Source organism: Myotis daubentonii, chromosome 6, assembly GCF_963259705.1.
Source record: "Myotis daubentonii chromosome 6, mMyoDau2.1, whole genome shotgun sequence".
Classification (NCBI taxonomy): Eukaryota; Metazoa; Chordata; class Mammalia; order Chiroptera; family Vespertilionidae; genus Myotis; species Myotis daubentonii.
Window position 1 is genome coordinate 3444677 of NC_081845.1, and position 26864 is coordinate 3471540.

At 56.0% G+C, this 26864-nt stretch overlaps 2 protein-coding genes across 3 annotated transcripts in view; both read left to right on the forward strand.

The window, feature by feature from the left end:
• The window catches only part of PLG (plasminogen), a 410665-nt gene that overhangs the window by 201520 nt on the left and 182281 nt on the right, over positions 1 to 26864 (forward strand). The gene's annotated exons all lie outside the window — the stretch shown is intronic.
• The window catches only part of AGPAT4 (1-acylglycerol-3-phosphate O-acyltransferase 4), a 33660-nt gene continuing 21247 nt past the window's right edge, over positions 14452 to 26864 (forward strand). Inside the window, exon 1 of the mRNA XM_059699886.1 lies at positions 14452 to 14682. Coding sequence (XP_059555869.1) covers positions 14505 to 14682 — 178 coding nt within the window. The 5' untranslated portion in view covers positions 14452 to 14504. The remainder of the gene's footprint in view (positions 14683 to 26864) is intronic.

Consider the following 26864-nt stretch of genomic DNA (forward strand, 5'->3'; position numbering starts at 1 on the left):
CTCACCGCATGTCCTTCCCAATCCCACACCAGCCTGCGGTGGGCCACGCCCCGGGCACAGAGACGAGCCAGGCCGTGCTGCTGGGGATGAGACAGACCCCAATGGAACATTTTAAGAGTTTGGGGAGGAGCGAGCCGACCTGGGCGGGGGACCTGAGAACTGAACTAGGAGCTGGAGCGCAGCATCAGGTCACTGGTCACGAGGCCGCTGGCCGCCTGGGGTACTTCTCTGTCATGCTCTCCTTGCTGGCATTCGCTTTGGAGTGAAATCGTTTATGCCTTCAATGCTAATGGTGCTGAGGTGCCTTTCCCTCAGCACTGCCCGTGCTGAGAGCTCAGCTGGCTTATCTCATTGGTCTTATCTCATTTCGTGGGGACTCCAGCCCAGTGGGACGTGAATTATCTTCTTATCTGACCTGAAACTGAGGCACAGATTGGCTTATCTGGAAACCAGACAACCGATGGGTCTGAGCCGCCTGTCACTCCTTGAGCCAATTCAGCAGAGACAGGGTTGAGTCACCTCTGAGCGTTTGTTTATTCCAGTCCTGCTGGCAGCGTGGGGGAGCAGCCGGTCAGCCACAGACATCTGCTCTGCACCCCCATCAGCGGCTGCTCCTGTTGGGTAGAAGGACAGAGACTACAGGGGAAGGTCGGCAAAAGGCGTTAGAGTGGGTTTAATGGTTACAGGTTGTAGGCAATGTGGGCGGGACTCCTTTGTTTGGGCAACAGGGTTGTTAATCTTTCCATGAGAGTAGGCGGCTCTGGGATGGGCTGCACCGGGGCTGGGGGTAGGGGTGGGGGAGGGAAGGGTGTACAACTCCCAGCCAGGTTAGAACGTCCTTCCTTTAATCAGAGCAAAACAATGCGGTTAGCAGCGTGGTTACCTTTTCTTATAGCTGATGGCTGGCCCCCCATATTCTGTTCTGCCCCTGACAAGTTCTCACGCAGCCACTGGGCAGGAATACCTGCTCCGAGCCCAGACTGGGCCTGTGATCTGTAAAGAGCTAGACTCTCACCGAACCGGTGTGGCTCAGTGGATAGAGCGTTGGCCTGCGGACTCAGGGGTCCCAAGTTCGATTCCGATCAAGGGCATGTACCTTGGTTGCGGGCACATCCCCTCTGGGGGGCGTGCAGGAGGCAGCTGATCGATCTCTCTCATGGATGTTTCTGGCTCTCTATCCCTCTCCCTTCCTCTCTGTAAAAAATCAAAAAAATATATTTAAAAAAAATAAAAATAATCTATTTAAAAAAAAGAGCTAGACTCTCGCCTTGTGGTGCGACACATTCCTTCCCGAATTTTCTCCGGGCCCTTCAGGGTGAAAGGACCTTCCATCGCTTATAAATGTGCAGGGATTCTGTCTCTAACCCCCGCCCCCCCCCCCCCCCCCCCCGCCTGCATCCTGTGGAAATGGAAGAGGTTATGGAGACCCGACGACGTACTGGAAGCCTCGCTGTCACTAAAATCCTCATTTGGCCTCCATTTCTAGAGAAATTAATAGGTTTAAAGTCCAAGTCGGGAAACAGAGAGAGACTTTAAATGTGCCTGATTGTTTCAATTATTCATACGGGCTTCCATTTTAGCCGGACGGGGACCTCCTCCCCCTTTCCCGCTGCTGCTCCCCCGAACGCCCGGACTGCCGTTTGTCTTGAAGGCGGTCGGGTCTGGAGCAGCTCTGCTCCTGCTTCGCGGGCCCCAGAGGACGTGCCTTCGGGAGCTCGAGCCCCCCTGCCCGGCTGGGCTCGGGGCTGGGCTCGGGGCTGGGCTCGGGGTGCAGGGCCCCGGGCTGGGCACTTAGGGGAGGATTAGTAGAATATTCATCAGTTTTATGCTGATGTTCCAAAATGAGATTTATTCTCTTAATCTGTCCTGGGCGGCGGCACAACAGGCACTGGCTGGACTTCTGCTGTCTGTCTCCTGAGGCGGGTGTTTAAGCTACTCACCCTCTGGCTGGGGAGGAGAAGAGCAAACCATTTACTCCCAAGTGTCCTTGGTTTAGGGAAGATGGGTTTACTAGGTGGCTGCAAACTGCTGTTTCACCACCTGCCTCGGTTTCCCTATTCCTTGTCCTGAGATTTCCCTAGTGTCTTACTATGCTACACTAGTAAGGGGTTGAACGCCTGTCTTGCTGGCTCGTTTGTTTTACACTCAGGAAACGTGAACATTCTGATGTTGCCAAACCAGTGGACCCATGGCTTTCCTTTCAATTATTTACCTCCCCGCTGATTTCATTAACTAGATGGCGCTTCTGGCCGGCCACCAGCTTTCATTCACAAACTCGCTCCGTCCGCGTCTGCTGCCTGTGGCCCGCTGGCTCCCACCGGTTCTCGGAGCTCTGCTCCCGTGGCCGTCGAGGGGCGGCTGCTTCTGCAGCTCCCGGGTCATTTCTCCTGCGCCTTTGAGTCCTGAAATGTCACCTGAACGTCACCCCGGGGGGCCTGCTGGAGCCAGTGTGGCCCCGCACCCTCTGTGGGTGCCTCAGGGGGAGTGAGCAGGAGCCAGCAGTCCCGCTCAGGACCCGAGAGGAATGAAACACCAGTGTTACGCCCAGATTTCAGGATCCCCAAAAGACCACCAGGGAGCCAGCCAAGTCCGATGCAAAAGCAAAGAGTCTTTATTCGAGCTAGCTCAGCTCCCTGACCACACTCACCGAAGCAGGGGCAAGCAGCAGAGAGAGAGTGAGTTATGTGGGGAGAGGGGTTTTATAGGGGGGTTGGAGTAAGGGGAGGAGAGAGGACTGTGGGCCCTGCCGATTGGCCAGGCGCAAGTCGGTGTCTTGTTACACAGGATGTGGTCATGTCTATGGCGCGCACTTCCCTTGATTTTCATTGGTTAGTTTAAAGAAATCCTAGGTGTGGCTAGTAGAGGCTTGGGCTTCCAGGAAGAAGCTCCTTGCCGAGCACATGGCTAAGGCAGCTGCCCAAAAATGGAGGATCCAGGGTAAGATGGAGGGCGTAGCCCTCACCCTTTCAACCAGTAGACTCGCTTCCTTTTTCTTTTTTCATATTTTTTATTGATTTCAAAGAGGAAGGGGGAGGGAGAGAGAGAGAAACATCAATGATGAGACAGAATCATTGATCGGCTGCCTCCTGCGCGCCCCCTACTGGGGATGGAGCCCGCAACCCAGGCATGTGCTCTTGACCGGAATGGAACCCGGGGCCCTTCAGTCCTCGGGCTGACGCTCTGTCCACTGAGCCACACCGGCCAGGGCTAGACTCACTTTCTTGGAAACTAGGAAGTCCCGGAAGAGGGTGGTCTGGAACCAAAGGCAGCCTCTGTGAGGGGAGACACGTCTGATCCCCCCAGGTTTCCTCTGATCCTTAGCGCAGGGCCTGGTCATCCCAGGTGGCGGCATGGATGCCGGGCTGCTTTCCCTCGGCTCCTCGGACTCCCTGCCAAGTATCCCAGAGCCTTTGTCCACAGGCTGCTCTCAGGGCCCCTCCTACCTCAGGCCCCAGTCCCAGGGAGATCAGACCAGCAGCTGGGAGGCCCCACAGCGTCCTGGTGGCCCTGACATCACCGTGCGGACACTGCCGTCCCACTCTGCCCCTGGCTGGTGAGGGGAGAGGGCCTGCTCCTGTGCTGACATGGCCCTCGGTCTCCTCCCCATCGCAGGGCCTCAGCCATTCCCAGGAGCCGTGCCAGTGTGTGCGGTCCAGCCCCGGGGACTGCCAGCCGACCCTGCTCACACCTGATCTTCTGTCGGCCCACGACTTGGTTTTTTTGTGTGTGTGTTTTTTTAAATATATTTTATTGATTTTTTACAGAGGAAGGGAGAGGGATAGAGAGTTAGAAACATCGATGAGAGAGAAACATCGATCAGCCGCCTCCTGCACATCTCCCACTGGGGATGTGCCTGCAACCCAGGCACATGCCCTTGACCAGAATCAAACCTAGGACCCTTCAGTCTGCAGGCCGACACTCTATCCACTGAGCCAAACCGGTTTCGGCACAACTTGGTTTTTTTAAACAATGTTATGAGGTATAATCACACACCATAAAGTTCTCCCACTGAAAGTATACAGTTTAGTGACTTGTAATATGTTCCTATTCAGAGCTGTGCAAGCACCTCCACTTTCTACTTTTAGGATATTTTCCTGACCCCAAAAGAAACGCACCCTTCTAGGCCATCAGCGCCCAGCCCCTCCCTGCCCCTCCCTGGGAGAGCCGCTACTCTGCTTCCTCTAGGTGGGCCTCTCCTGGCATCCCAGTCCACAGGGTCACACAGCAGGGGGGCCTCGGGGCCTGGCTTCTCTCACTCGGTGTCATGTTTCTGAGGTTTGTGTATGTTCCCCCACATCCCGCGTGGCTCAGGGTTCAGGATCTGGAAGAGGGGGCGCACGCAAATGAAAGAGACGAGACAAGAAATAATTTGGAAATATTGGGGGGCCAGGCAAGAGCCCATCCCAAGGGGATGGACTCCACTCGTGCTCAGGCCTTGCCATCCTCTTATTGAGTTTGGGATCCACCCATAGCCCTTAGGCAAGTTCCAGTAACAGGCAGACTGTCTTATCAGTAAGGATGTACATGACTATCTGGTAGGGAAGTTGCTTCAGCTACCATTGTCTCCACTAAACAGTTGGTGCATAGCTCTGACCTTTGCCAGGGCTCAAGGGTCACCAGCCTTCCGGGTTCCTTGTCCACACCTCTCTGCTGGAGAAGACAATGGGTGGCTTCCCATGTTGTAGAATGTACAGGAATTCATGCTTCTTTGAGGCTGAGTAATATCCCAGGTATGGAAGGTTATCGGACATGGGCTGTTCCGCATCTCTCAGCGGCTATGAATAATGCTGCTGTCCGCGTTCACGTACAAGGGTGAGTGTGGACTTCCGTTTTCATGTCTTTGGGGCTTGATCTCGGACACTGCGGGAGCCCGAGTGTCCTGACCTTGTTCGTGTGCCTGTGGCTTAGCGTGTGCAGCAGGGGCGGGCCTGTCCCTCCTTCAGGACAGGGAGACGTGGCTGCCGGCGTGTGCCTGCTTCTGAGCAGCTCTGGGCACTGGCTTTTTTGAAGCATGTGTTTCCAGAAGTCTCCACTCTGCCGGGATTTGCTTTCTTAGAAACCAGGAAGTCCTGTGAAGGGTGTTACCTGATCCAAAACGCATGTGCTTTTGGCAATGCGCCCGTTTCTTGTTCTCTGATTCGAGTCAGTACTTACTGACCTTTGAGAATGAACTTACTGTTGGGGCTAAAGCTTAGAGCAAGGGTTAAAGGGGTACGTCTCCCAGCAGTGAACCACCTGCTAAGCTATACTTCTCACCTCGAGGTTTTGTAAGGATGGGTGCTCCCCAAATTCCCTGACACTTAGTTACTTCTTACTGTGAACAGAAGAGGGGGCAGGGATGTAGAGAGCAAAGCCAGGGGAAAAGACAGCCAGTGAACTGGCCTACATATCTGTCACTTTAATTTCATCATTGGTAGTATTTCAGATCAGTTGTCCTAGTTTTCACCCTTAGCAGTTCTGTGAGGCAGGGCTGATGGGAACGCTAGACGAGGAAACAGGCTCAGAGAAGGACGGACCAAACAGATTCGCGGCCAAACCATTCGAGTCATAGAGCTTCCCCGAGCTGCCATTCTTTACCTGTAAAATGGGTTCACTGATACAGCAGAGGACTGTCAGTATCAAGTCCTATATGCTCACATGCTTAAGTAACCGGAAACACTGTAAAAATTTGAACTTTTTCTTAAAAAGCTAAATACATTACCCAAGTGGTAAACACTTGGTAGAATTAAAGCTCCATGAGTCAGCATCCAGAATACTTCCTGCGCACAGAGAACCACTGCCTGTTTTGTCTTGTAAAAGTGGGCTCGTACCGGACACGTCTTTGGTGACTGTGTGTGACAAGCATCTGTCTGTCACTGCACCGACGGCCCCATCGCTGGCCCTCCTGGCCCTTCTACGTCTTTCTCTTCCAACCTGAATGTCGACTCCGAGAAGAATTTTTAGAAGGAGCAGAATTGCCCAGGCTTCCTTTTAATATTTTATCGTCATTTCCTATGTATTCACTTGTAATGACTCCTAACTTTCTAATTCATGTAGGATACGCTCGCCTCCGACACGGATGCAGCTCCTAATCAGGGGTCCTCAAACAACGGCCCGCGGGCCACATGCAAATACAAATACCGTATTTGTTCCCGTTTTGTTTTTTTACTTCAAAATAAGGTATGGCTGTGTGCATAGGAATGTGTTCATAGTTTTTTTAAAACTATAGTCCGGCCCTCCAACGGTCTGAGGGACGGTGAACTGGCCCCCTGTTTAAGAAGGTTGAGGACCCCTGTCCTAACCTAAAAGCAGAGGCAAAACCACAGTCTGGTTGAGTCAAGACACACAGACCCCATGGAGTGTCAAGGAAGTCCTCCATGCTGAGGAACCCTGGGGTGGACTGTTTACTGTCGCCAGCAGCAACCACCGAACAAACCTGGTGGGAAGGGGAATTCTCCGGCCCCGGGGCCGGCACTGGGCCCGCCTGCTGCCCCTCGGGCCTCGGTGTCCCGTGTCCGGGCCTCCTGGGTCTGCGTCCTGTCCTGCGGGTCCTGCGGGAGCTCTGGCCCCGGGCCCTCAGATGCACCCTAGGAAGGCGGCCGAGGCCCCCTGCCACCCCAGGCTTCCGTGCCCCGCTCTCTAGTCCATAATATGCACCCCCCTTTCTTACAGTGTAACATTTTCATATTTAGAATTAGGCAGCTGGCCTCAGGGTACATGGTCCCAATTCTGTGGGCAACATCCACAGCATCATCGTCAGGAGACAGGCGAACACACGCCTCCTTCTCGCCATCAGGCCTGACCAGGGTGTGACCTTGGCCTTGGCCACCTCAGGGTCACAGAGCTTCTTCACAGCCTGTCTGACGTGGTGCCGTGGTCGGCAAACTGCGGCTCGCGAGCCGCCTGCGGCTCTTTGGCCCCTTGAGTGTGGCTCTTCCTAAGCCTTAGGAGGACCCTAATTAAGTTAATAACAGTGTACCTACCTACATAGTTTCAGTTTAAAAAATGTGGCTCTCAAAAGAAATTTCAGTCGTTGTGCTGTTGCTGTTTGGCTCTGTGGACTGATGAGTTCGCCGACCACTGCCCTGGTGCTCCTTGGCCTTGACACCACAAGGAGCTCAGTGTCCTGCTGTCTCCTGCCTCCTTCCCGCCTGACCTGGGGGCCGGGGATTTGGTGGCGGGTGGTCAGGCCTGTTTCTCCTGGGGGCGCTCTTCCGAGATGTGGGGGCCGCCGGGGGGTGTGGCGCGCGGATCTGTGCTCTGTGGCCAGCCCCCCCACGCCGCCTTCTTTCCTTCCAGCCTTGGCTTTGGCTTCGGCTCTGGGCGGACAGGGGCTTCCTTCTTGGCTTTTGGCGCCATCCTCCTGAAAGTCGGAACTTCTCCCCCTCTGCTTGCTTCCCCCCCAGCAGGGCCATCCTCTGGGTTGATTTCTGCAGAGTCAGAGCTGGCGAGGCCCTGGAGTGTGGGGACGCGTGAGAGGGAGAGCGGCCCCTCTCGCTGCCTGGGTCCCGCGGCGCTGGGCTCCGTGGGCGCTGGGCTCCGTGGGCGCTGGGCTCCGTGGCCAGGCTGGGAAGGGCCGGTGGGTAACGCAGGCGAACCCTTCGCTGCGGCAGAGGAGCCGGGCCGGGGGCGGGGGGGGGTGGCGAGGAGGGCGAGCCCAGCGCCCTCCGGCGGCTTGCCTTGTCCCCCATCACGGCACGAAGGGGCTGGCCCCCTGCGCCCGGACGCCAGTGTTTCATTGATAAAATGCGCAGCTAAAGGGCGCTGGTTAGTACTGACCGTGCGAAACTGTAGTGTGAACTGATGGAGTCGGGAAGGGTTTTTCAGTAAATGTCTCAGATACAGCTGGGTGAGTTTTTGGAAATAAATCCATTTGGATTCCCCTGAAGCATCAGAGCCAAAATTAATGCCAGGCGGACCACATAGTTACGTATGGAAAGACTGGACGCGAGACGTGGAAGCAGCAGCAAGGGTAGAAAGAAGACCTTCCTAAACTTTATAAATGAAACCACAGTTCTGCCTACGGATCCAAAACTCCAAGAAGCTAACATAAAAGTGAACCAGATGCAAAAGGTGGTCACTCTACATCAGCGGTTCTCCACCTGTGGGTCGCGACCCCTTTGGAGGCCGAACGACCCTTTCACAGGGGTCGCCTAAGACCACGGGAAAACACATATATAATTACATATTGTTTTTGTGATGAATCACTGTGCTTTAATTATGTTCAATTCGTAACAATGAAAATACATCCTGCATATCAGATATTTACATGACGATTCATAACAGTAGCAAAGTTACAGTTATGAAGTAGCAACGAAAATAATTCTATGGTTGGGGGTCACCACAACATGAGGAACTGTATTAAAGGGTCGCGGCATTAGGAAGGTTGAGAACCACTGGTCTAAATGAACAGGGATGAAAATCTGTAGGCAAGAGATAGTGAAGGACAGATAAAAAGATAGGCCTTTTTATAGATAAATAAATACTTATAGAGAGATAAAAGATAAGGAGAAAGCAGTAGTTCAATGACTGTTTAAAAAATATCCAGCTTCACCCACTACCCCAAAAATGCAAAATCAAGCAGCGAGACACGACTTCCGACATATGAAGTTATCCTGGTTTTTGTACTGTTAATGTGAATTCTGGCCTGCTTGCGCTGCGAGGGGTATTTCTGTAGATTGCTGGTGAGGGCGTGAAGAGCTACAGGCCTTTGGAGAGCGAGTTGGCAGCATTTACCAGGTGCCTTAAAATGTTTGTTCCTTGAACCCAGGAATCCTGTATCTGGGAATTTATTCTAAAGGCATAACCTGAATATCGGAAAGAAAAATAAAGTGTTATGCCTCAAATAGTTACTCATTGCATTACTTATATTAAAAAAGAAAAAAAGCTGAAACATACTGCGATGCGGCAGTGATGTAATGACTGTGGCACACCAGCGTGACGGCTGGGGCGTTTACATTGTGGTGTGGACATGGAAGAGGCTCTCACTGAAGGTTAAGAAAGGACGTTGACATTGATCCCATATAAGAGCTCACCTATATTTAAAAGTAAAAAGTCCGCAGTGGCTTTGCTGGTGAAAAAGAAAAAGCCGTGCACTCACCAGAGACCAAGAAGACAGCCCAATGTCAGTGGCTGTTACAGGCACTGACATTGCTACATTTTAGAACCTTACAACCTTTTCCCTCCCAAAAATTTGTTTTTATTAATTTCAGAGAGAGGAAGGGTGAGAGAGAGTGAGCTAGAACATCAATTGGCTGCCTCCTGCATGCCCCCTACTGGGGATCAAGCCCGCAACCCAGGCATGTGCCCTGGCCGGAATCGAACCGTGACCTCCTGGTTCACAGGTCAGCTCACCCACTGAGCCACACCAGCCGGGGTAGGAACTTTACAACTTTTATATAATGAACGTGAAATGTTGTTATAATGGGGGGAAATTACCTTTAAAAATATCCGTGGCTTAGTGAGTATCGTTTCCTTTACTTCTACCAGATTTGTATTTTAATAGGAAATTCTTTGTGTTAAAGGGAAAAAAACGTTGACTCTATTCCCCGGCCGACGTCGGAGCTCTGCTGCTGGGGTTTAAGTGGGAATCTGCTTTCATTTTAGTTGTTTCCCTGTCCGTCGGGTGTACTGCCTCCTGCAGTTTCCGTGTTGGTGGGCGAGGGCTCCGGGCTGGGCCACGCTGTGTGGCGGGTTAGAGGGGTCGTGCGGGCTTATCTGCATGGCCTTCGCAGGGAGAAGAAACGGTTACCTCCTCTGCCCCGTGCGTACTGTAGTGGGAGGAAACCCAGGATGTTGTCAGCTCGCTCTGTCACTTCTGTAGACTGTTCCTGACAACTCAGAGTTGTTGGTGTGGAAATGACATACATCAGGGGATCTAGAGATTCAGCTCGAATCAATATTTATCGAGCACCGATTTATCTCAGAAGAAGTGGGAGGAGTTCTGGGGCCTGGAAATACTTCCCGGGAAGGGCTGTGGTTCAGGGGCCAAGGTGCTCTCCACATCGCTAGCGGCTCTGAGCATCCCCGGGGTCCCTTTCAGAAGTCCACTGCAATGGGGTGAGTCAAGCTGTATCAGTAAGAGCCAATGACTTTTTTATTTTTAATGAGAGGGGACACGCAGCGGCCTTTCCTTCTCTCCCGTGTCTGCCCCAGCGACTGGGCTCTTCCCGCGGCTGGTCCCTCTCCATCCTCCTCCCATTGACCCTGGAGTTCTGAGAGCCTGCTGCTGCCAGCCCCGGCTTCCTGGGAGGGTGTGGGGACGTTGGGCAATCGATACGGCCAGATTTTAAATCTTTCATTTCTTTGATTTTCATAAAGGGATGCCAATGGGCCCTGGCCATTTCCCCGACTTGATTCATGCCTAATGGACGCGGAGAGAGAGTTATTAGAAAACAAATGCTTTGGATATTTTTTTAATGATTTGGATCTTCTTTTTTCTTTTATATATATTTTATTGATTTTTTACAGAGAGGAAGGGAGAGGGATAGAGAGTCAGAAACATTGATGAGAGAGAAACATCGATCAGCTGCCTCCTGCACATCTCCCACTGGGGATGTGCCCACAACCAAGGTACATGCCCCTGACTGGAATCGAACCCAGGACCCTTCAGTCCGCAGGCCGACACTCTATCCACTGAGCCAAATCGGTTTCGGCGGTTTGGATCTTTTTAAAAAGTATATTTTTTTATTGATTTCAGAGAGGAAAGGAGAGGGAGAGAGAGAAAGAAACATCAATGATGAGAGGGAATCATTGATCGGCTGCCTCCTGTTCACCCCCGACTGGGATTGAGCCTGCAACCCGGGCATGTGCCCTGACCGGGATTTGTTTGAACCGGTGGCCTCTTGGTTCCTAGGTCGATGCTCAACCACTGAGCCACACCGGCCGGGCCCAATGAATTTTTAACTGAATGGCCGACCGGGCAGCTTCGTGGACAGGCGATGGATGAATACAGTCACCGGTGAATTAATGCGTGCTCGCCTGAGTCCCAGAATAGCTGTCCCTGCGGCTGCCGCAGAAGCCAGGCTCGCTGCTCAGACCGGCCCCTCTCCCTGAGCTCGGATTAAAGTCGGGAAGCAGGTGCGGGCCTGCCTGGTCCCAGCACTGCTGTCATTATGAAACTTTTCAGGAACAGCCAGTCCTCGTGACCCCAGAAGCATCCTTCCTCCCCGAGCGCTGCAGTGTCTGCGATCCCCGCCCCCCCCGAAACAAGGGTACTGGAAGTCAGCTTATTTTGGGCCTCACCCCAGCAGTCCTGGCCTCCATCAATGATTCATGCCCGGAAAGCATTTAAGTGCATTTGTTTTCTAATAACTCTCTCTCCGCGTCCATTAGGCATGAATCAAGTCAGGGAAATGGCCCGGGCCCATTGGCATCCCTTTATGAAAATCAAAGAAATGAAAGATTTAAAATCTGTCCGTATCGATTGCCCAACGTCCCCACACCCTCCCAGGAAGCCGGGGCTGGCAGCAGCAGGCTCTCAGAACTCCAGGGTCAATGGGAGGAGGATGGAGAGGGACCAGCCGCGGGAAGAGCCCAGTCGCTGGGGCAGACACGGGAGAGAAGGAAAGGCCGCTGCGTGTCCCTCTCATTGGCCGCTCTGAGGGGACCCTCGGGCACCGCCCGCTCAGTGGGCTCGGCGGAGTGCTGCCTCCAAGCTCCAGTCCCTGGCATGCACCCCAGGGGTGGGTGCCATGTGCCCGCCCATGGGTCAGAGGTCAGCATCTGCCCAGCAGGGCCTGTGGTACCCTGACCACTCTGAACTCTCCCACCACCTCCAGGGGGTGGACTGTTGTCAGGGGCTCCTGTGACAGAGGAGGGGCTGTCAGGGGCTCCTGGGACAGAGGAGGCGCTGTTAGGGGCTCCTGTGACAGAGGAGGGGCTGTCAGGGGCTCCTGGGACAAGGAGGAAGCTGTTAGGGGCTCCTGGGACAGAGGAGGGGCTGTCAGGGGCTCCTGGGACAGAGGAGGGGCTGTCAGGGGCCTGCCTGAGGCCAGAGCTCCTACAGTATATGCCCGAGCGGGTCTCAGGCCCTTTCCCCACCTGATAGACCTATGGGGACAGCGACCTCCACGGGTTTCCAACCTTCACAGGTGTGTTGGAGCGGAGGGCCACTGCCCCGCGTGACAGTGATGGTGACGGAGATCATAGCAATGATTTTGATTCCCGTCCACCCTGCCTCCTCCCGCACGTGAAGGTCTCGCTCCCTGGATGCGCTCCCGGCAGCGGACATGTGGGCGCTTCCCCCGGGAAGGTGGATTGTCTTCGCAGCATGTCAGGTTCCGGTTCCGTGCTGGTGGGTTTGTGTCAGGACTTGGGAAAAGTTTTGGGAAACTTCCACGCTTGAACGTAACTGAAACATGTCTTCCCACCGAGCGTCTTAGGAAATAGTTCATGCGCTCGTGGCTGGTGGGAACGCAGCAGCGGGGGGCTCCCCGAGACTGCAGACGCGCACACTGAGGCAGCTCTCTGCACCCCGAGACCCCGGGACCCCAGGACTGTGGGGGAGCTGGCCTGGGGTTGGGAGAGGGGGCAGTCTACCCTGAAGGAGGGCATGATGGGGCCTGGCAGCAGGACAGTCGTTCGGCAACAGTGAGAAATGGGCCGTGAGTTGGCAAACCAAGGCCAAGCTCCCGGGAAGCCTGGCAGCCTCGGCGGCCGTGCCACCAACAGCATAATAGTGGCCGAGTGATGAGCTTGGGTCCCAGACGTCCACTCACCATTTGACCTTGGCATGTGACCTTGTCTGAACCTCAGTTTCCCCGTCTATGAAATGGGTAACCATCCTCCCCCCGTGGGGTCGGGCAGGTCATGAGGTCACGTGTGTAAATCACTCCGTGTCTGATCCGGCCGCATGGTGACTGTTCAGATCACGTGGTGTCTAGCGCTTTCCATCCTGTAGATGCGGGAGCCGGGCCCAGCCTCCGGAGCCCCCCGTCCAGTCCCCCCCCCCCTTCCTCCCAGCGGGGAAAGGGTGCAGGCTGTCCCTGTGTCCGTCCGTTTTCCTCCGAGGTCGCCCCGCATGAGGCAGAAGAGCCCTTTAGAATTGGGTTTTCTCTAGACGCTGATCAGAACCAACTCCTCCATAGAAACACAGACGCCTCCGTTCTCCTCGTCCTGAAATCAGAGCGAGACGCAGGGTGGTTGCTAGAGGACAGAATGAAGAAGTCGAGTGTAATTTAAGACTCGTGCGGAGTGGGGCTGCTTAAACGGCATCTTGTACTGTCCAGGGCGTCGGACAGACGGCTGCTCCATAAAACGTGGCATCAGCTAGTGGCATACGGGCTCCGCCAGGCCAGCGGAGGGCGACTTTTAACCGGGGACGACTCAGTTAGAGCTGGTCCCCGGACGGTGAGGGGTGAGGGCTGAGGACACGTCCTCCTGTTTGTTTTGGGCCGGGGTCATTCTGCCTTCCTTCCAGAACGCACCTGGCTGCCAGGGCTAAGGGCTAAGCGGCCTGCCTTTGTGGGGAAGGAAATGCCAAACCTCCAGAGAGGCTGGCCGGCTTCTGAGGGGCCCAGCGGCGGGGCTGGTCCCAGGGCCAGCTCTCCAGGGGCTGAGCACGCGCTCAGCTTACTTCCCACCTGAGACTCCGAGGAGAGCGTGTGCCCAGAGCTGGGGAGACCCCCTGGTCCTCCAGATAACCGTGTGCTTGGAGCGTGACAGCGGGTGGGGGTGAAGTGTGGAGGGTGCGCACTGCACCCTAGTCCAGGGGTCTGGGGAGGTGGAGCCCCCAGGGTCACCCCGTGACCTCACCCAGAGCCGGCGTGAACTCAGGGAGGTCTTGCCAGGAGGAGCTGAGAGCTGGGCATGAGGTGAGAGCTGGGAGGTGAGGGTGTGGGGAGAGTGTTATTCAGGCAGAGACGGCAGCTGGGGGGACCCCAGAGATGTGGACACGGCTGTGAGCGCCCCACTGGTGAGGGAGCTGGCGGGGCTGAGGGCAGGGAGCCCAGGGCTGGGCCACTGCTCGGTGATGGAGCTGTGGACCCGCCATGTGGCTCAGCCTCTCGGGGCCTCCGTCCCCTCCCAGGTGACAGCCGCGCCCACCGCTCAGGGTGTCGGGGCAGCTCAAGGGGCTCTGGTTCTGAAAGGCTGCGGCTGTGCCCACACTAAGACGCTAAACAAGGACAAGTCAGCTAACGCACAAGGCATTTCATCGCCAGAGTCTGTTTTTTAAGAGGCTTTTTTTTCTTTTTGTCTCCCCTTGACGATTACAGCACACAGCGCCAGCGGGTGTGGCTCAGTGGCTACGCATGGACCCGGGAGCCAGGAGTCCCTGGTTCGATTCCTGGTCCGGGCACATGCCGGGCCGCGGGCTCACCCCCCGAGGGGGTGCATCGATTATGGTTCTCTCCCCGGTTCCTCTCCCCTCCTTCCTAAGAGTCCCTAGAAACGCGCCTTAGAACAGAAAAGCACATACAACGCCCCTGACGTCTCCGCTGGCTTGTCTCTAGACGCTCCGGAGCCCGGCCCGCTCACCTCTGGGAGGACGCCCCGCGGGCCGGCTGTCTGGAGGCGCCTCCGCCATGGACCTCGCGGGGCTGCTGAAGTCGCAGTTCCTGTGCCACCTCGTCTTCTGCTACGTGTTCATCGCCTCGGGGCTCCTCGTCAACGCCCTGCAGCTCTGCACGCTCGTGCTCTGGCCCATCGACAGGCAGCTCTTCCGCAGGCTCAACTGCCGGCTGTCCTACTGCGTCTCCAGCCGTAAGCGCTCGCTCCCCTCCCTGCCTCTCCCCTCCCTGCCTCTCCCCTCTCCCTGCCTCTCCCCTCTCCCTGCCTCTCCCCTCTCCCTGCCTCTCCCCTCTCTCTGCCTCTCCTCTCTCCCTACCTCTCCCCTCTCCCTGCCTCTCCCCTCTCCCTGCCTCTCTCCTCTCCCTGCCTCTCTCTCCTCTCCCTGCCTCTCTCTGCCTCTCTCTGCGGCCGGCTGGGCGAATCGGGCTCTTACAGGCTCCCCGGGCTCGCACTGCGTGCTATGCTACATATATATTTGTTTCTGTTTGTTTGGATGTGGCTTGAAGTTGTCTATTTTGTCCTCGCTCTTAGCATATTGGTTTTTGAATGAGCGACTCCAATAGCACACCATGCAGCAGGCGCAGAGGTACCCTACGAAGAGTCAAGGTGCGTTCTGTGTTTCTTCAGATTTCCTCCTCAGGAGGCATCGGGGTTGATGATTCCTTAGTTGTCCCCACAGAAATGCATGTATGTGGAAAACATGGGTCTTGTGTGTGTGTGTGGGTGCAGGCGAGTGTCTGCTGTGTGTAGATAGATGATGCAAACACATATTTGAAAAGCGAAATGGCAATTTAATATATTGTTCTCTTTTTTGCTTTTCTTTAACTTTGTATTTTGAAACTAGAGGCCCGGTGCACGAAATTCATGCACGGATAGGGTCCCTAAGCCTGGACAGCAATCAGGGCCTTCCGGCTGCCGGCCAGGGCCTTCCTTCCCCAGCTGCCAGCCGGCCCTTCCTTTGTTCCATACCGCCCCCTGGTGGTCAGTGCATGTCATAGTGAGTGATTGAACTCCCGGATGAACTCCTGAGGGGACACTTTGCATATTAGCCTTTTATATATACAGATGATTGTAGATTTTCACGCAGTTGTAAGAAATAATATCGAGAGATCCCGTGTGCCCTTCAGCCACTTTCCCCGATGATAATGTCTTCAATACCACAGTACAGTATCCCAACAAGAAAATTAGCAGTGACACAATCCACCAACTGTGTTCAGATTTCCCCTGTTTTATATGCATTCCTGTGTGTGTGTGTGTGTGTGTGTGCATGCGCACACGCTCACTCGTGCTGATTATACTGGACTGCTAAAACATGACTGATTCAAGTAGCCTGAATTTCAAAAATGAACACGAAAAAGATGGATCAGAATAAGGGGGAGTCAAGCGGTGGGTTTTATAGTTGATGGACCTTGAGTCTTTACCTGTTCTCCACAGTAGAAAATGCAGTGCGTCGGTAGCAACTACATATATGGGTGTGTATGTATTTGAAAATATGAGCTCTTTCCAAGAAAGCCACTTAACAATCTCTGCGACCTTAGATTATGCCAAGAATTGCTGTCATTCTGAAACCCTTTAGACCAGTGGTTCTCAACCTCCTGGCCCTTTAAATACAGTTCCTCATGTTGTGACCCAACCATAAAATTATTTTCGTTGCTACTTCATCACTGTCATGTTGCTACTGTGATGAATCGTCATGTAAATATCTGATATGCAGGACGGTCTTAGGCAGCCCCTGTGAAAGGGTCCTTCGATCGCCAAAGGGGTCGCGACCCACAGGTTGAGAACCGCTGCTTTAGATGAAGCAGTCCAATCTGAATTTTGAATCAAGACAATGAAAGCTGTGTACAGTTGTCCGGATGGAGTATATGGATCCAATCCATTATTTTTGAACCTCAAAACGCTCACTTGTGAGGGGAAAGAATGGTAGGAACATCCTTATTCTTTTTTAAAAAATATTTATTTTTATTGATTTCAGAGAGGAAGGGAGAGGGAGAGAGAGAGATAAAAACATCAGTGATGAAAGAGGATGCCCTAGCCGACTTGGCTCAGTGGATAGAGCACCGGCCTGTGGACTGAAGGGTTCTGGTTCGATTCTGGCCAAAGGCATGTGCCCAGGTTGCGGGCTCGATCCCCAGAGGGCGGTGTGCAGGAGGCAGCCAATCAATGATTCTCTTTCATCACTGATGTTTCTCTCTCTCTCCCTCTGCCTTCCTCTCTGAAACCAATAAAAATATAACAGAAAAAAAATCACCCATTCGGTCACAGGTCCCTGTCGCAGGCTTCCCTCTGCCACGGCCTCCGGGACTCGGTGTCTGCCGTGGAGTGGAAAAGGGACGGCCCGTCAGAGCAGGGCTGAGGCGGCGACGGCTGCTCCCGAATTGTCCCCGAAGCGGGAAGGGTTGGCATAATCAGGGGAAGGAGGCGGTTGTCTCTCACCTTGTAATTTCAGTGTCTCCTCGCGCTCCGGCTGTAGGCGTCTGTTTAAACGAAGGTAAACCCACAAAGCCCAGCCGACTGCACCGTCGGCGAACCGGCACTCATGCCGCGCGCACGCCCCTCGAAGACTCCCAGTCCGCCGTGGGAAAGGCTCTTGGCGCTGTCACAGCCCCTCCAGATCGCAAACACGTGGTTAGAAGCCGGGGTCCTGTCTGCAGTCAGGCCGCAAGGGGCGGGGTTCCGGCCGGGAGTGCCCGCGTGTGAGCCGTGCTGTGCTTCGGGGAGGGAGTGGGCACACACCGGGCCACCCTCCCGGACACCAGGCAGGGCATGTCCGTGTTCTGGGGGCGCTCTAGCCCCCCTGCTCCTGCTGGGAGTTGAGGTGGGTAACAAATCCAGAAAACAAAGTGTGGTTCATCCGCCGCACATTAAATGACTCATCGGCTCAAATGCAACTCCAGGACTCACCCTCCGAGACTCGGGCACTGCCCCGCGCAGAGGGCTTGGAGGGCCGCAGTCCTTCTGCCCAGAGGCCGGAGCTCGCCCCTCGCACGTCCATCAGGGACCTGCCACGGCGCTGTGCCCGCTGCCCGGAGGGCCGCTGCCGTCGGTGGGCTGAGCTGAGCAGCGCCGTTCTCTCGCCACCTGAGGAGGGAAGGGAAGGCCCTGGGGAAAGGCATGGGTAGAAGTGGGGGTGATGCATCCGGGGCTGACATAAGGGCGCCTCACTGCAATGAGTCCCTCCCTTGGCAGCTCGCCCCCTGCTTTCCCAGGTCCTCCCTTGCGGGTGCCCCAGCCTGTGTGAGACGGCGGGACCCCCTCCCCTCTCTCTCCTCTCTCTATGTCCCCGGAGCGTCCCATAACGACCACGAGACCCCCTGGGTGGGAAGCAGGGCTGGGCGCTGACCCCATGAGATGCGCGTTGTGAGCTGGGAGTCGGAGCGGCGGCCCTTCTGTTGCTCCCACTCTCCGCCTCCCTCCAAGTTCAGGTGAAAACTCCGCTGGGGTCTGTCTTCCGGGGTCTGAGCGGTGCGAACACTAGACAGTCAGCAGCGCTCATCGTCCGCAGCTGATGTTCTCGGGAGCGAGGCCCCGCACACCCTGGCCCTCGGAGCCGGGTCAGCACCCTTTCGCCTCATGTTTGTGAGGAGCCTGGTGCTGTACCAGGTGGGTCCGAGGCCGCCGCCCGCCCGGGGTGGAAAGCAGAGGCCCAGGGCCGTGAGGACAGCGTGGTTCCAGCACCACCCCGAGCGGGGAGCGCTTTTCGTCTAAAGGCGAGACCCCGAACATGAACGGCAGTGTGAAAGCACATCGATCGGGCGGCTCGGTGGTTGAAGGGTTGCTTCCTTCCATCCTGCCTGGACGTGTGGGCAGAACGGCTGGCAGGCTGGCTCAGCGCGTGAAGGAGGCAGGCAGGGCAGCGGGCCTCGGCTGGGGAGGAGGAGGGAGGAGGAGGAGGAAGGAGGAGGGAGGAAGAGGGAGGAAGAGGAAGGAGGAGGAGGAGGAGGGAGGAGGAAGGAGGAGGAAAGAAGAGGGAGGAAGAGGAGAAAGAGGAGGGAGGAAGAGGGAGGAAGAGGAGGGAGGAGGAGGGAGGCGGGCACAGAGGCCTGGGGAGGAGCCCATTACCTCTCCCTGGGGCAGAGGTGCCTTCTGATCTCTAGGGAAAGGCGGCAGGACTGGCCTGATTGCTCCCCTTCCCCTCTGACACTGTGGGCTTAAAAAAACATTGGCCCGGCCAGCGTGGCTCCGTGGTTAAGCGTTGACCTATGAACGAGGAGGTCATGGTCTGGTTGCTGGTCAGGGCACATGTCCAGGTTGTGGGCTCGATCCCCAGTGGGAGGCATGCAGGAGGCAGCCAATCAATGATTCTCTCTCATCATTGATGTTTCTCTCTCTCTCTCTCTCTCTCTCTCTCTCTCCCTTCTTCTCTGAAATCAATTTTAAAATATATATATATATATATATATATATATATATATATATATATGCACATATATATATATGAAATACCAGGAAGATTAGCAGCGATTTAATTAGAATCTGGCATTTTCTTTGCGGCCTCTTCCACACGAAGCTTGTTACAAATTCACCCTTTGGCCCAGCCGGTGTGGCTCAGTGGTTGAGCGTCAATCTATGAACCAGGAGGTCATGGGTTTGATTCCTGGTCAGGGCTTGATCCCCAGTAGGAGGTGTGCAGGTGGCAGCCAGTCAACGATTCTCTGTCATTTATGTTTCTCTATCTCCCTCTCCCTTCCTCTCTGAAATCAATAAAAATGTATATATTTAAAACACACACACACACACACACACACACACACGCACACGCACACCCACAAACCCCCAGAAACAAATTCGCCCTTTGTGCCCACACTTTGTTGTGTGTTTAGGGGGTAAAAGTCCTGGGATTGAGGCCTGATCACATCAGTGTGACTCGCTCCGCTCGTCCAGAGATGTGCCGGCCGTGTGATGGCGGGCCTGGGGGTGGGAAGCACATTCATGTCCATGCGGCCTCATCAATTGCAGCTGATTCAGTGAGAGCGACAGGTGAGGGCGCTGGGCCTTGTAAACGGTTGTGACAAGAGTAGCAGCTGTGGCACAACCTGCTTGTTTGTTGTGACTAAGAACCGGTTTCTGCTTCTTCAATCCCTGTGTATACACATATGCAAGTAAATGCTTGATTCATAGTCGAAGGAATATGTGGGATCCTTCATACAAGGAAGGGCCTTCTCGTCGACAAGGGAGCTTAACCACTGACCTTCAAGTGCTGTGGGCGCAGCGAAGCCGCAGCGGGCTTAGGGAACGCTGTCTGAGGGGGACCTGCCTTGCACAGGGCATCTTAGCTGTTGGCAAGGTTTATAAATAAATTACTTCTCAGCCAAGGTCCCCATTTGTTTTTTTAAGCATTAAATTTCACCTGTGACTTGAGTTACGACTTTCAAGTCAGGTTATAAGTTTGACTTTGGTGTCTTGTGACTTCCTAAGACAATTGTGTGTGGTCTTCAGAGCCGGGGGGGGGGGGGGGGGGGGGCGGGGGGGCGTGTGCCCAGGAGGCAAACGAGAGGGGCCGTTAGGGTATCGGAAGGTGAGGTTCTCATTTATGTTTCTTTTATCACACAGATGGTGCGATAAAGGACACCGGATGTAGTTTATAAGTTACATAAAACAAATTTTTACGTGTGCAAAATTTGCATGTGCTAAAGGTGCATATTTTATTTTTTTTATTTAAATAATCAAAAAACATTTGGGCCCTGGCAGGGTAGCCCAGTTGGTTAGAGCATCGACCTGATACACAAGGTTGTAGGTTCGATCCTCGGTCAGGGCACGTACAAGAATCAACCGCGAATGCATCAATAAGTGGAACAAAAATTCTCTCTCTCTCTCTCTCTCTCTCTCTCTCTCTCTCTCTCTCTCTCTCTCTCTCCCATTGTGAAATGCATTTGAGGGCCTCTGCCTTCGCCCGGGGTTTGGGTGTTGGCCGCGGGAGCTAGAACTCAGGTAGCACCGTCCGGAGCGAGGGAAGCCAGGTTCCGTAGAGCCACGCTCCGAAGCAGAAGGGCACAGAACCGCACAGGTGTCCCCCGTCCCCGTGCACAGGTTCTCTGGGGTCCAGCGGGACCGAGGGTGACGCACGCTGTGAGGTGTTCCTTCTCGGCCTCCCAGGCCAGAGACAGGCAGGGGGCGGGTGGGCAGTGTTTTCAGATGTTCCCTCCCCTCCCCTCCCCTCCCCTCCCCTCAGCTCCGCAGCTGCATCCGGAGCCGGAGTGGGTGGCCCTTCTCGCCTGGGCAGCTCCAGGCAGCTGCTCCCCGTGGCGTTGACCGGGGTGTCGGGTCCTGTGCTGGGGCCGTGGGGCGCCGGCCCGGTGTCCCCGTGAGGAAGCTGCGTCTGGCTGCGGCGCTGGCTTCCCGCCGGCCTGACCGCTCGGAGGCTGCCGTCTGTAACCCAGGGAGTCAATGGCGGTCGCTCTGACCGCGCAGGTGGCCGCTGTGACTGCACGGGGCCAGGTGTGGCGCACGCCCGGGTTTGGGCTCAATCCCTCCTGCCCGTGCAGGCGGCAGCCGGTCCATGAGTCTCTCTCATCACTGGTGTTTCTCTCTCCCTCTCCCTTCCTCCCTGAAATCAAGAAAAAAAAGAAAAAGGAAAAGAAGGCTCCGTGTGAGAAAGGTCAGGGAGGCAGGAAGCCGGGCCGCCGTCGGGCTGGGGGCGGGCGCGGGGCCTGCTGTGAGGTGGCCCGCAGTTGGGCAGGAGGACACCGGCTTGTTTCAGAGACAGACAGACAGACAGACAGGGCCCGAGGCGCGCTTCCCCGGAGGGAGAGGGGCCGAGGGGGGAGATGAGAGGTTGTGCTGAAACCACAGGAGACAGACTTTGGGAAGAAAAACGAGTACTTGGATTGGCCAGACGGTCAGGAATCCGAGTCTGCCAGGAGGCCCGCCTGGCGACCACGTGGCCTGTGGGTTCGGAGAGCAGGCGGTGGGTGCTGGGGGGCAGGGGGCAGTTTGTGACAGACTGTAAGGCGACCTGTTCGCTTGCACGCCCTCTGAGCGAACGCCGCAGCTGAGCACCCGTGCGTGTCAGTGTGCCCTCCGTGGCTGCTGGTTCTCAGTGGAAAGAAGGAGCAGTTGGTGTCGAGTCACCAGTAATTTCTCCGGGAGGTTTTGTTCAGAGCAGTGGTTCCAGCCTGTTTGTGGCCACGCCCTGTAAGCATCTCTAAAATCCTGACCCCCCCCCCCCCCAACATACAATTCTTATTCAAAAAGTGAGCTCCTCTTCACGGGGAGGAAGCCTAACAGGCCGCTAGCTTGGTCTAAACAAGCTTCCAAAGAACGTGGCGTCCATGGAAGAGAAAAATAAAAGAACGAAAGGACAGTTGAAGTCCTGAGGAAGAAATTGTTAAAATAATAATATGAAGTGATATGGAAAATAGGAAATAAAGTTTCAAAACATAGAATAGAGAACCGAAATGCATAAGGGTGTCACAATATATAGTTACATGCTGTATATGAGGCCGCTGGAACCATAACTCATTCTCGAATCGCCCCCTTAAACATCAACTCGCCCCCCATTGGGGACCATCAGTTTAGAGGGTGGGTGTGTCTGGCCGGCGTTGCATTTGGAGGTCATTTTCTTTTTCTTAAAATGTTGTTATTGACTTCAGAGAGGAAGGGAGAGGGAGAGAGATGGAAACATCAATGATGAGAGAGAATCATGGATCGGCTGCCTCCTGCCTGCCCCCTGCTGGGGATCGAGCCCACAACCCGGCCTGTGCCCTGAACGGGAATTCAACGGTGACCTCCTGGTTCATAGGTGGACCCTCAACCGCCGAGCCCCGCGGCTGGGCTGGAGGTCACTGTCATGCTCCCCCATAATCACGTGGGTGGCAGCCAGCCAGCCACGGCATCGCGGGCAGGGTGGGAATGTGGGAGCGCCTGTCCCTGTGTCCAGACAATGGGAGTGAGGCTTACGGTCATTTTCGTGGAATGAAGAGGGGACCGTCCCTTCCGGGGATGAAGTGCACAGCGTGGGCCTCTGATGGGCACTGTGCTGGGGACCCGATGTCCGTGACGATGGGCCTTCGCCGTGTATAAAGCCGCTCCGACCCCGCCCTGCGCCCTGGCATCGGCCTCTGCCAGGAACACAAACTCCCCGGGCAGCGCCGTTTCATCAGGGCCACCCTCTCTAATGGTCGGATGAATGAAAGCACGAGCCACCGCTACCAGGAACGAGCCGCGTGGGAGCAGGGGCCTCGCCGGGAGCGGGCAGTTGGCCTTGCCCTGTTCCAAGTGGGCCATTGTGGCCTGGCGGGGGGGGGGGGGGGGGGGAGAGGGGCGCAGCGGAGCCGGGAGGGTGGGGGGGGCGTGGCTGGCACGGGAGGGGAGGGAGGCAGCAGGCCGGACCGTCGTCCCCGTCAGGGGCCAGGGTGTGAGTCATTTCCCACTGGAAGCTTCATGTGCCACGTCGAGTGGTTGTCCCTCCGGCCGCAGTGGGATGCCCGTGGGTGTGTGGCTGCTCCTGTGCCGTGGGTCCCAGCAGCCCAGCCCCCCTCTTTAACCGACAGGACCAGATTCTGCTCCCGTTTCTCCAGCCAGAGGCGGATTAGCGACAGGACAGGTCGGAGGCAGCAGGCACCTTCGTGTTGGGTTAGCACAGGCCTGGCTGGGCCTCCACCCAGGCAGGTGCTGGCAAAGGCTTCCATCCTGGGTGTGGGGGGTGTTTGGAGCCCCCCGGTGCCTCCTCACCGGCACCCCAACATCATGAAAAGCACATTCCAACAGTGCAACAGTGCAAGGCCCTTGGATTCCACTCAGGCCCAGGCATTGTTCTCAGTGAATGTTCACTGAACCGCATGTCCCCGCAGGCACTGGCACCCCAGTCTCCCCTCAGCGGCTTTCCCCACCCTCCGCGCCTTCGGGGGAGGGAGCTCAGCTCAGGGCAGATTTCCACCTGGATGAGGAATGCCTCTCCTTGGCCTCATCACCAGGCTTCAAGCTGATGGATGGGCTGCCCATCGTCTCCATCGGCGTGTATCTCCGTTTCCTAGGCGATGCGGGAGGGGGGGGGGATGTGTGTCTCCCAGGAAAGGGCACCGAGGTCACGGGGTGATGCAGTGGCCTTCGCTTGTGTCCCCAGGGGCGGCTCTGATGACAGCGTTTCGTCTGATGATTAATTCTTGCTGTGGGGCCGCCACACATTTCATCCCGGCCTCTGAATTGTTACAAAGTATCAATTGGTGGGATTCTAATTACTATTTGATCCTATTGTAACGTCTGGCAAAGCATTCTTCACCTAACCTGTCAGCACCAGGTAGGTTCGTGTGGAGCACAGAGAATTATTTTCCAGCTTTTCTCGTTTGTTTGTTTTCTCGCTGTAGCTATGAATCGTGAAAGTCTAAGAGATGAACTCTCCCAGCCAAGGTGCCCATGGCAAGCGCTTTTGGTCAGTGTTGGTTTAAGCGATCTCAGATGTGGCCTGTGACGATAGGAGTTGTTGTACACCTTACTGGATTTTCTCCTAAGTTTTTGAGAGTTGGGGGGGGAAAAGCCCTTAAATCTGCAGATGCTGACACTGTTGACGTGTGTGTGTCCACTTGTGTACAGCAATGTGTGTGTGTGTGTGTGTGTTGCGGGGCCGGGGGGGGGGCACCCAGCTGCTGAGGACAAAGGAGTTCAGGGCAGAAGGGAGGGAGGTCACCAGAGCCACAGAGATGAAATCCCTGGACACGTGTGAGGGCCACCCCAGGACGGTCCACGGCCGCGTTCCAGGGATTTGTCTGAATATCGAGGAATCCACACTTTAGTCCAGGGTGGGTGTTTGTTGGTTTTGTTTGTGGCCAGTATTCACATGCAAGAGAAAGGCTGAGCTATAAACTGTGTGCTTAGTTTTCAGAAGATCTGTTTTGCAACTGATTCTGACAGTTTCTTACTCGAATTGGAACCCAATTCACAGTGAACAAACGACTGGGATTGGGAGGGGGCGAGGGTACAGCCAGGAAGCGATGATTGGGCTCCATTCTCGTTCTTCTCCCTCTTGTCCGGTTCAGAAGAGGGGAACCCTCAGGGCACCCCTGGACGAGAAATCCAGGTCCCAGCCCGCAGCCCCCGACCAAGACGCAGACTGGCTCTGTCACCGCTCCACCCCGTGCTCAGGCCCATGCCTGCCCCTCGCCCCTGCTGCGAGGCTCCCCACTCTCCCAGTGGGTCCCCATCTTTGCTCTCGGTGACTCTCCGCCTCCCGTGCCCCACATTTGACCCTGCCCTCTCCCGCCCCTTCACTCTCTACCCTCTCTTTTGACCAGCGGACGATCACTTTCTAACGCACTAACTTATCTGCTAGTAAAGTCCATGTTGTTTATGGTCACCTCTCCCCCCCGCCCCCCCAGCCCTGGACGTGAGCGGGTTCCGGGGCTCCTGTGTGGAGTTCACACGCGTGTCAGCGGGCCGAGCCGTCGCCTCTTCCCACTGGAGGTGTTGGCTGGGTCCCCGCACGGCCCCGGCGCGGTCCGGTGCCTGAATGGCAACGGGAAGGAAGAAACCTGGCGACCAGCCACGCCGGCCGTGCGAGGAGCCGATGGGCACAGCCAGCGCCCCGGGCCAGGAGACGCCGGCCCCGCGTGGCGGTCCACGGCCGCGTTCTAGCAGCAAGAGGCGCGTTGGCTGCTCCGCCCGCAGAGGTTCCAGGCTCGCTGATGGCTCCCGGTCTGCAGAGGAGCCGTACCTCCGCCCGCAGGATGTGCTGGGCAACCAGGGCCTGCGTTCACGGCTGCCCCGGGGGGAGGGGGGGACAGGCTGGAAAGGCTTCGTGTGCTGGGCGCGGGGTCCGGGCTGCTGCACCACAGCGTCTGGGCGGCTCCCGCCCCCTCCTCTCGTTCAGGCAGCGGTTTCTCTCGTCCTGCCTTTGCGTCCGAGTCCCCGGCCTCCCCATCCGCCCCGAACCCCGTCTGTTGGCTGAGGCTCTACGTCATCACCGGCAGGTGTGTCTGCTGTCAGGCGGGTGGGGCGGTGCTGGTGGCCGGTCCTCGCTCACTGCAGTGCCCCCCCCACCCCCCCCACCCCCCGCCCCGGTGCGCACTCGTTTCCCGGTTCGTCCTGCGAGTCGGGGGCCCAGGTGCCTCGGTACCCCATTACCCCCTTGTTAGCAGGTTTTCTGTGAGGCTGAGGGTGGAGGGCGGTGCCTCGTCACTGCCGGGCACGGGTGGCACCCGCTGCCCTCCGCCCCAGGCCCTCACTGCCCACAGCAGCTGGGAGGCCGGTGCCTTGTCACAGGGAGTGGCCCATGGCCACTGGGTCGGTGGCAGTGCCAGCTCCCCAGTCAGCCCTCTCAGACCCGTCCAGTGGGGAGGGCAGGCCGGGTGCCTCCCTGCAGCCGAGGGTGTGTCCTCACCAGCTTCTGCTGACAGGGAGCGGGGTGGGGCGGGAGTCGGCCCTAAGTGTCTGAAAGTTGTCTGTCTGTCTAGGCCCCATCCCCGCCCCCAAGTCCTTCAGCCAAAGAGAGCAGGTGCTTTCTCTGCAGCCCTCAGCGTCTGTCCGCACCTTGGGCGTCTGTCCTTACCCTTGGGGGTCTGCCTGCACCCTCAGCAGGCAGTGTCGACAGCACCGGGTCTGGGGTGTGAAGTGCCTGTGAAACCTGGGGCCTCACCCACGGCGTTCCTCCCTCCACCCTTCCGATCCCGGCCACCCTGCCTTCTGTCACCTGTCAGTCTCCCTCCTCCCTGTGTATACTGTCCTGAAGTCAGCCCCAGCATCGCTCCATGAGTTAGAAATGCACAGGGTCAGGCTCATTGCCACCCCAAGCCACTCCCCATCAATGTGAGAGAGAACCATTGATCAGCTCCTTCCTGCTCACCTCCTACTGGGGATCCAGCCTGTAACCTTGCTGGGGTCTAACCCCAGCAGGTCCAGGGATCCCCAAAGGTGTGGACGGAGTCGGCGAAGAAGGAATGACACAGAGACAGCGTTCAGTTGATCAGCAGCCTAGCCAGGATCTCCAGCCAAGTTCTGGTCTCGATCTCCAGAGAGGTTCTGCTTCGGATCTCCAGCCAGGTTCTGTAGCCATGTTCCCTCACTAGGTTCTCCAGCCAGGTTCTGTCTGAGATCTCCAGCCAGGTTCAGTCACCAAGTTCTAGTCAGGTTCTCTTGCCATGTTCTATAGTCAGGTTCAGTCCAGGATCTTTTGCCATGTTCTCTCCAGTGAAGTTCTTCTGTCTCCAGGCTCCGTGTAGGTTCTGTCTTCTGAATTCTCTGTTCTAAGTTCTGTCTCCTCCTAAGTTCTGTGTCTTGCTGTCTAGTTACATCTGTATTTATACCAGTTGATTCAATCCTATCAATCTCTATTACAAAGGTTAGGGCGTTTCTTATCTCCATTCCAGGGAGAAAAGATTATGTAGCTTAAGCATGATTGTTCGTAGTTAAAGGGATTAATTACCCGCCTGGCACTTAGTTGA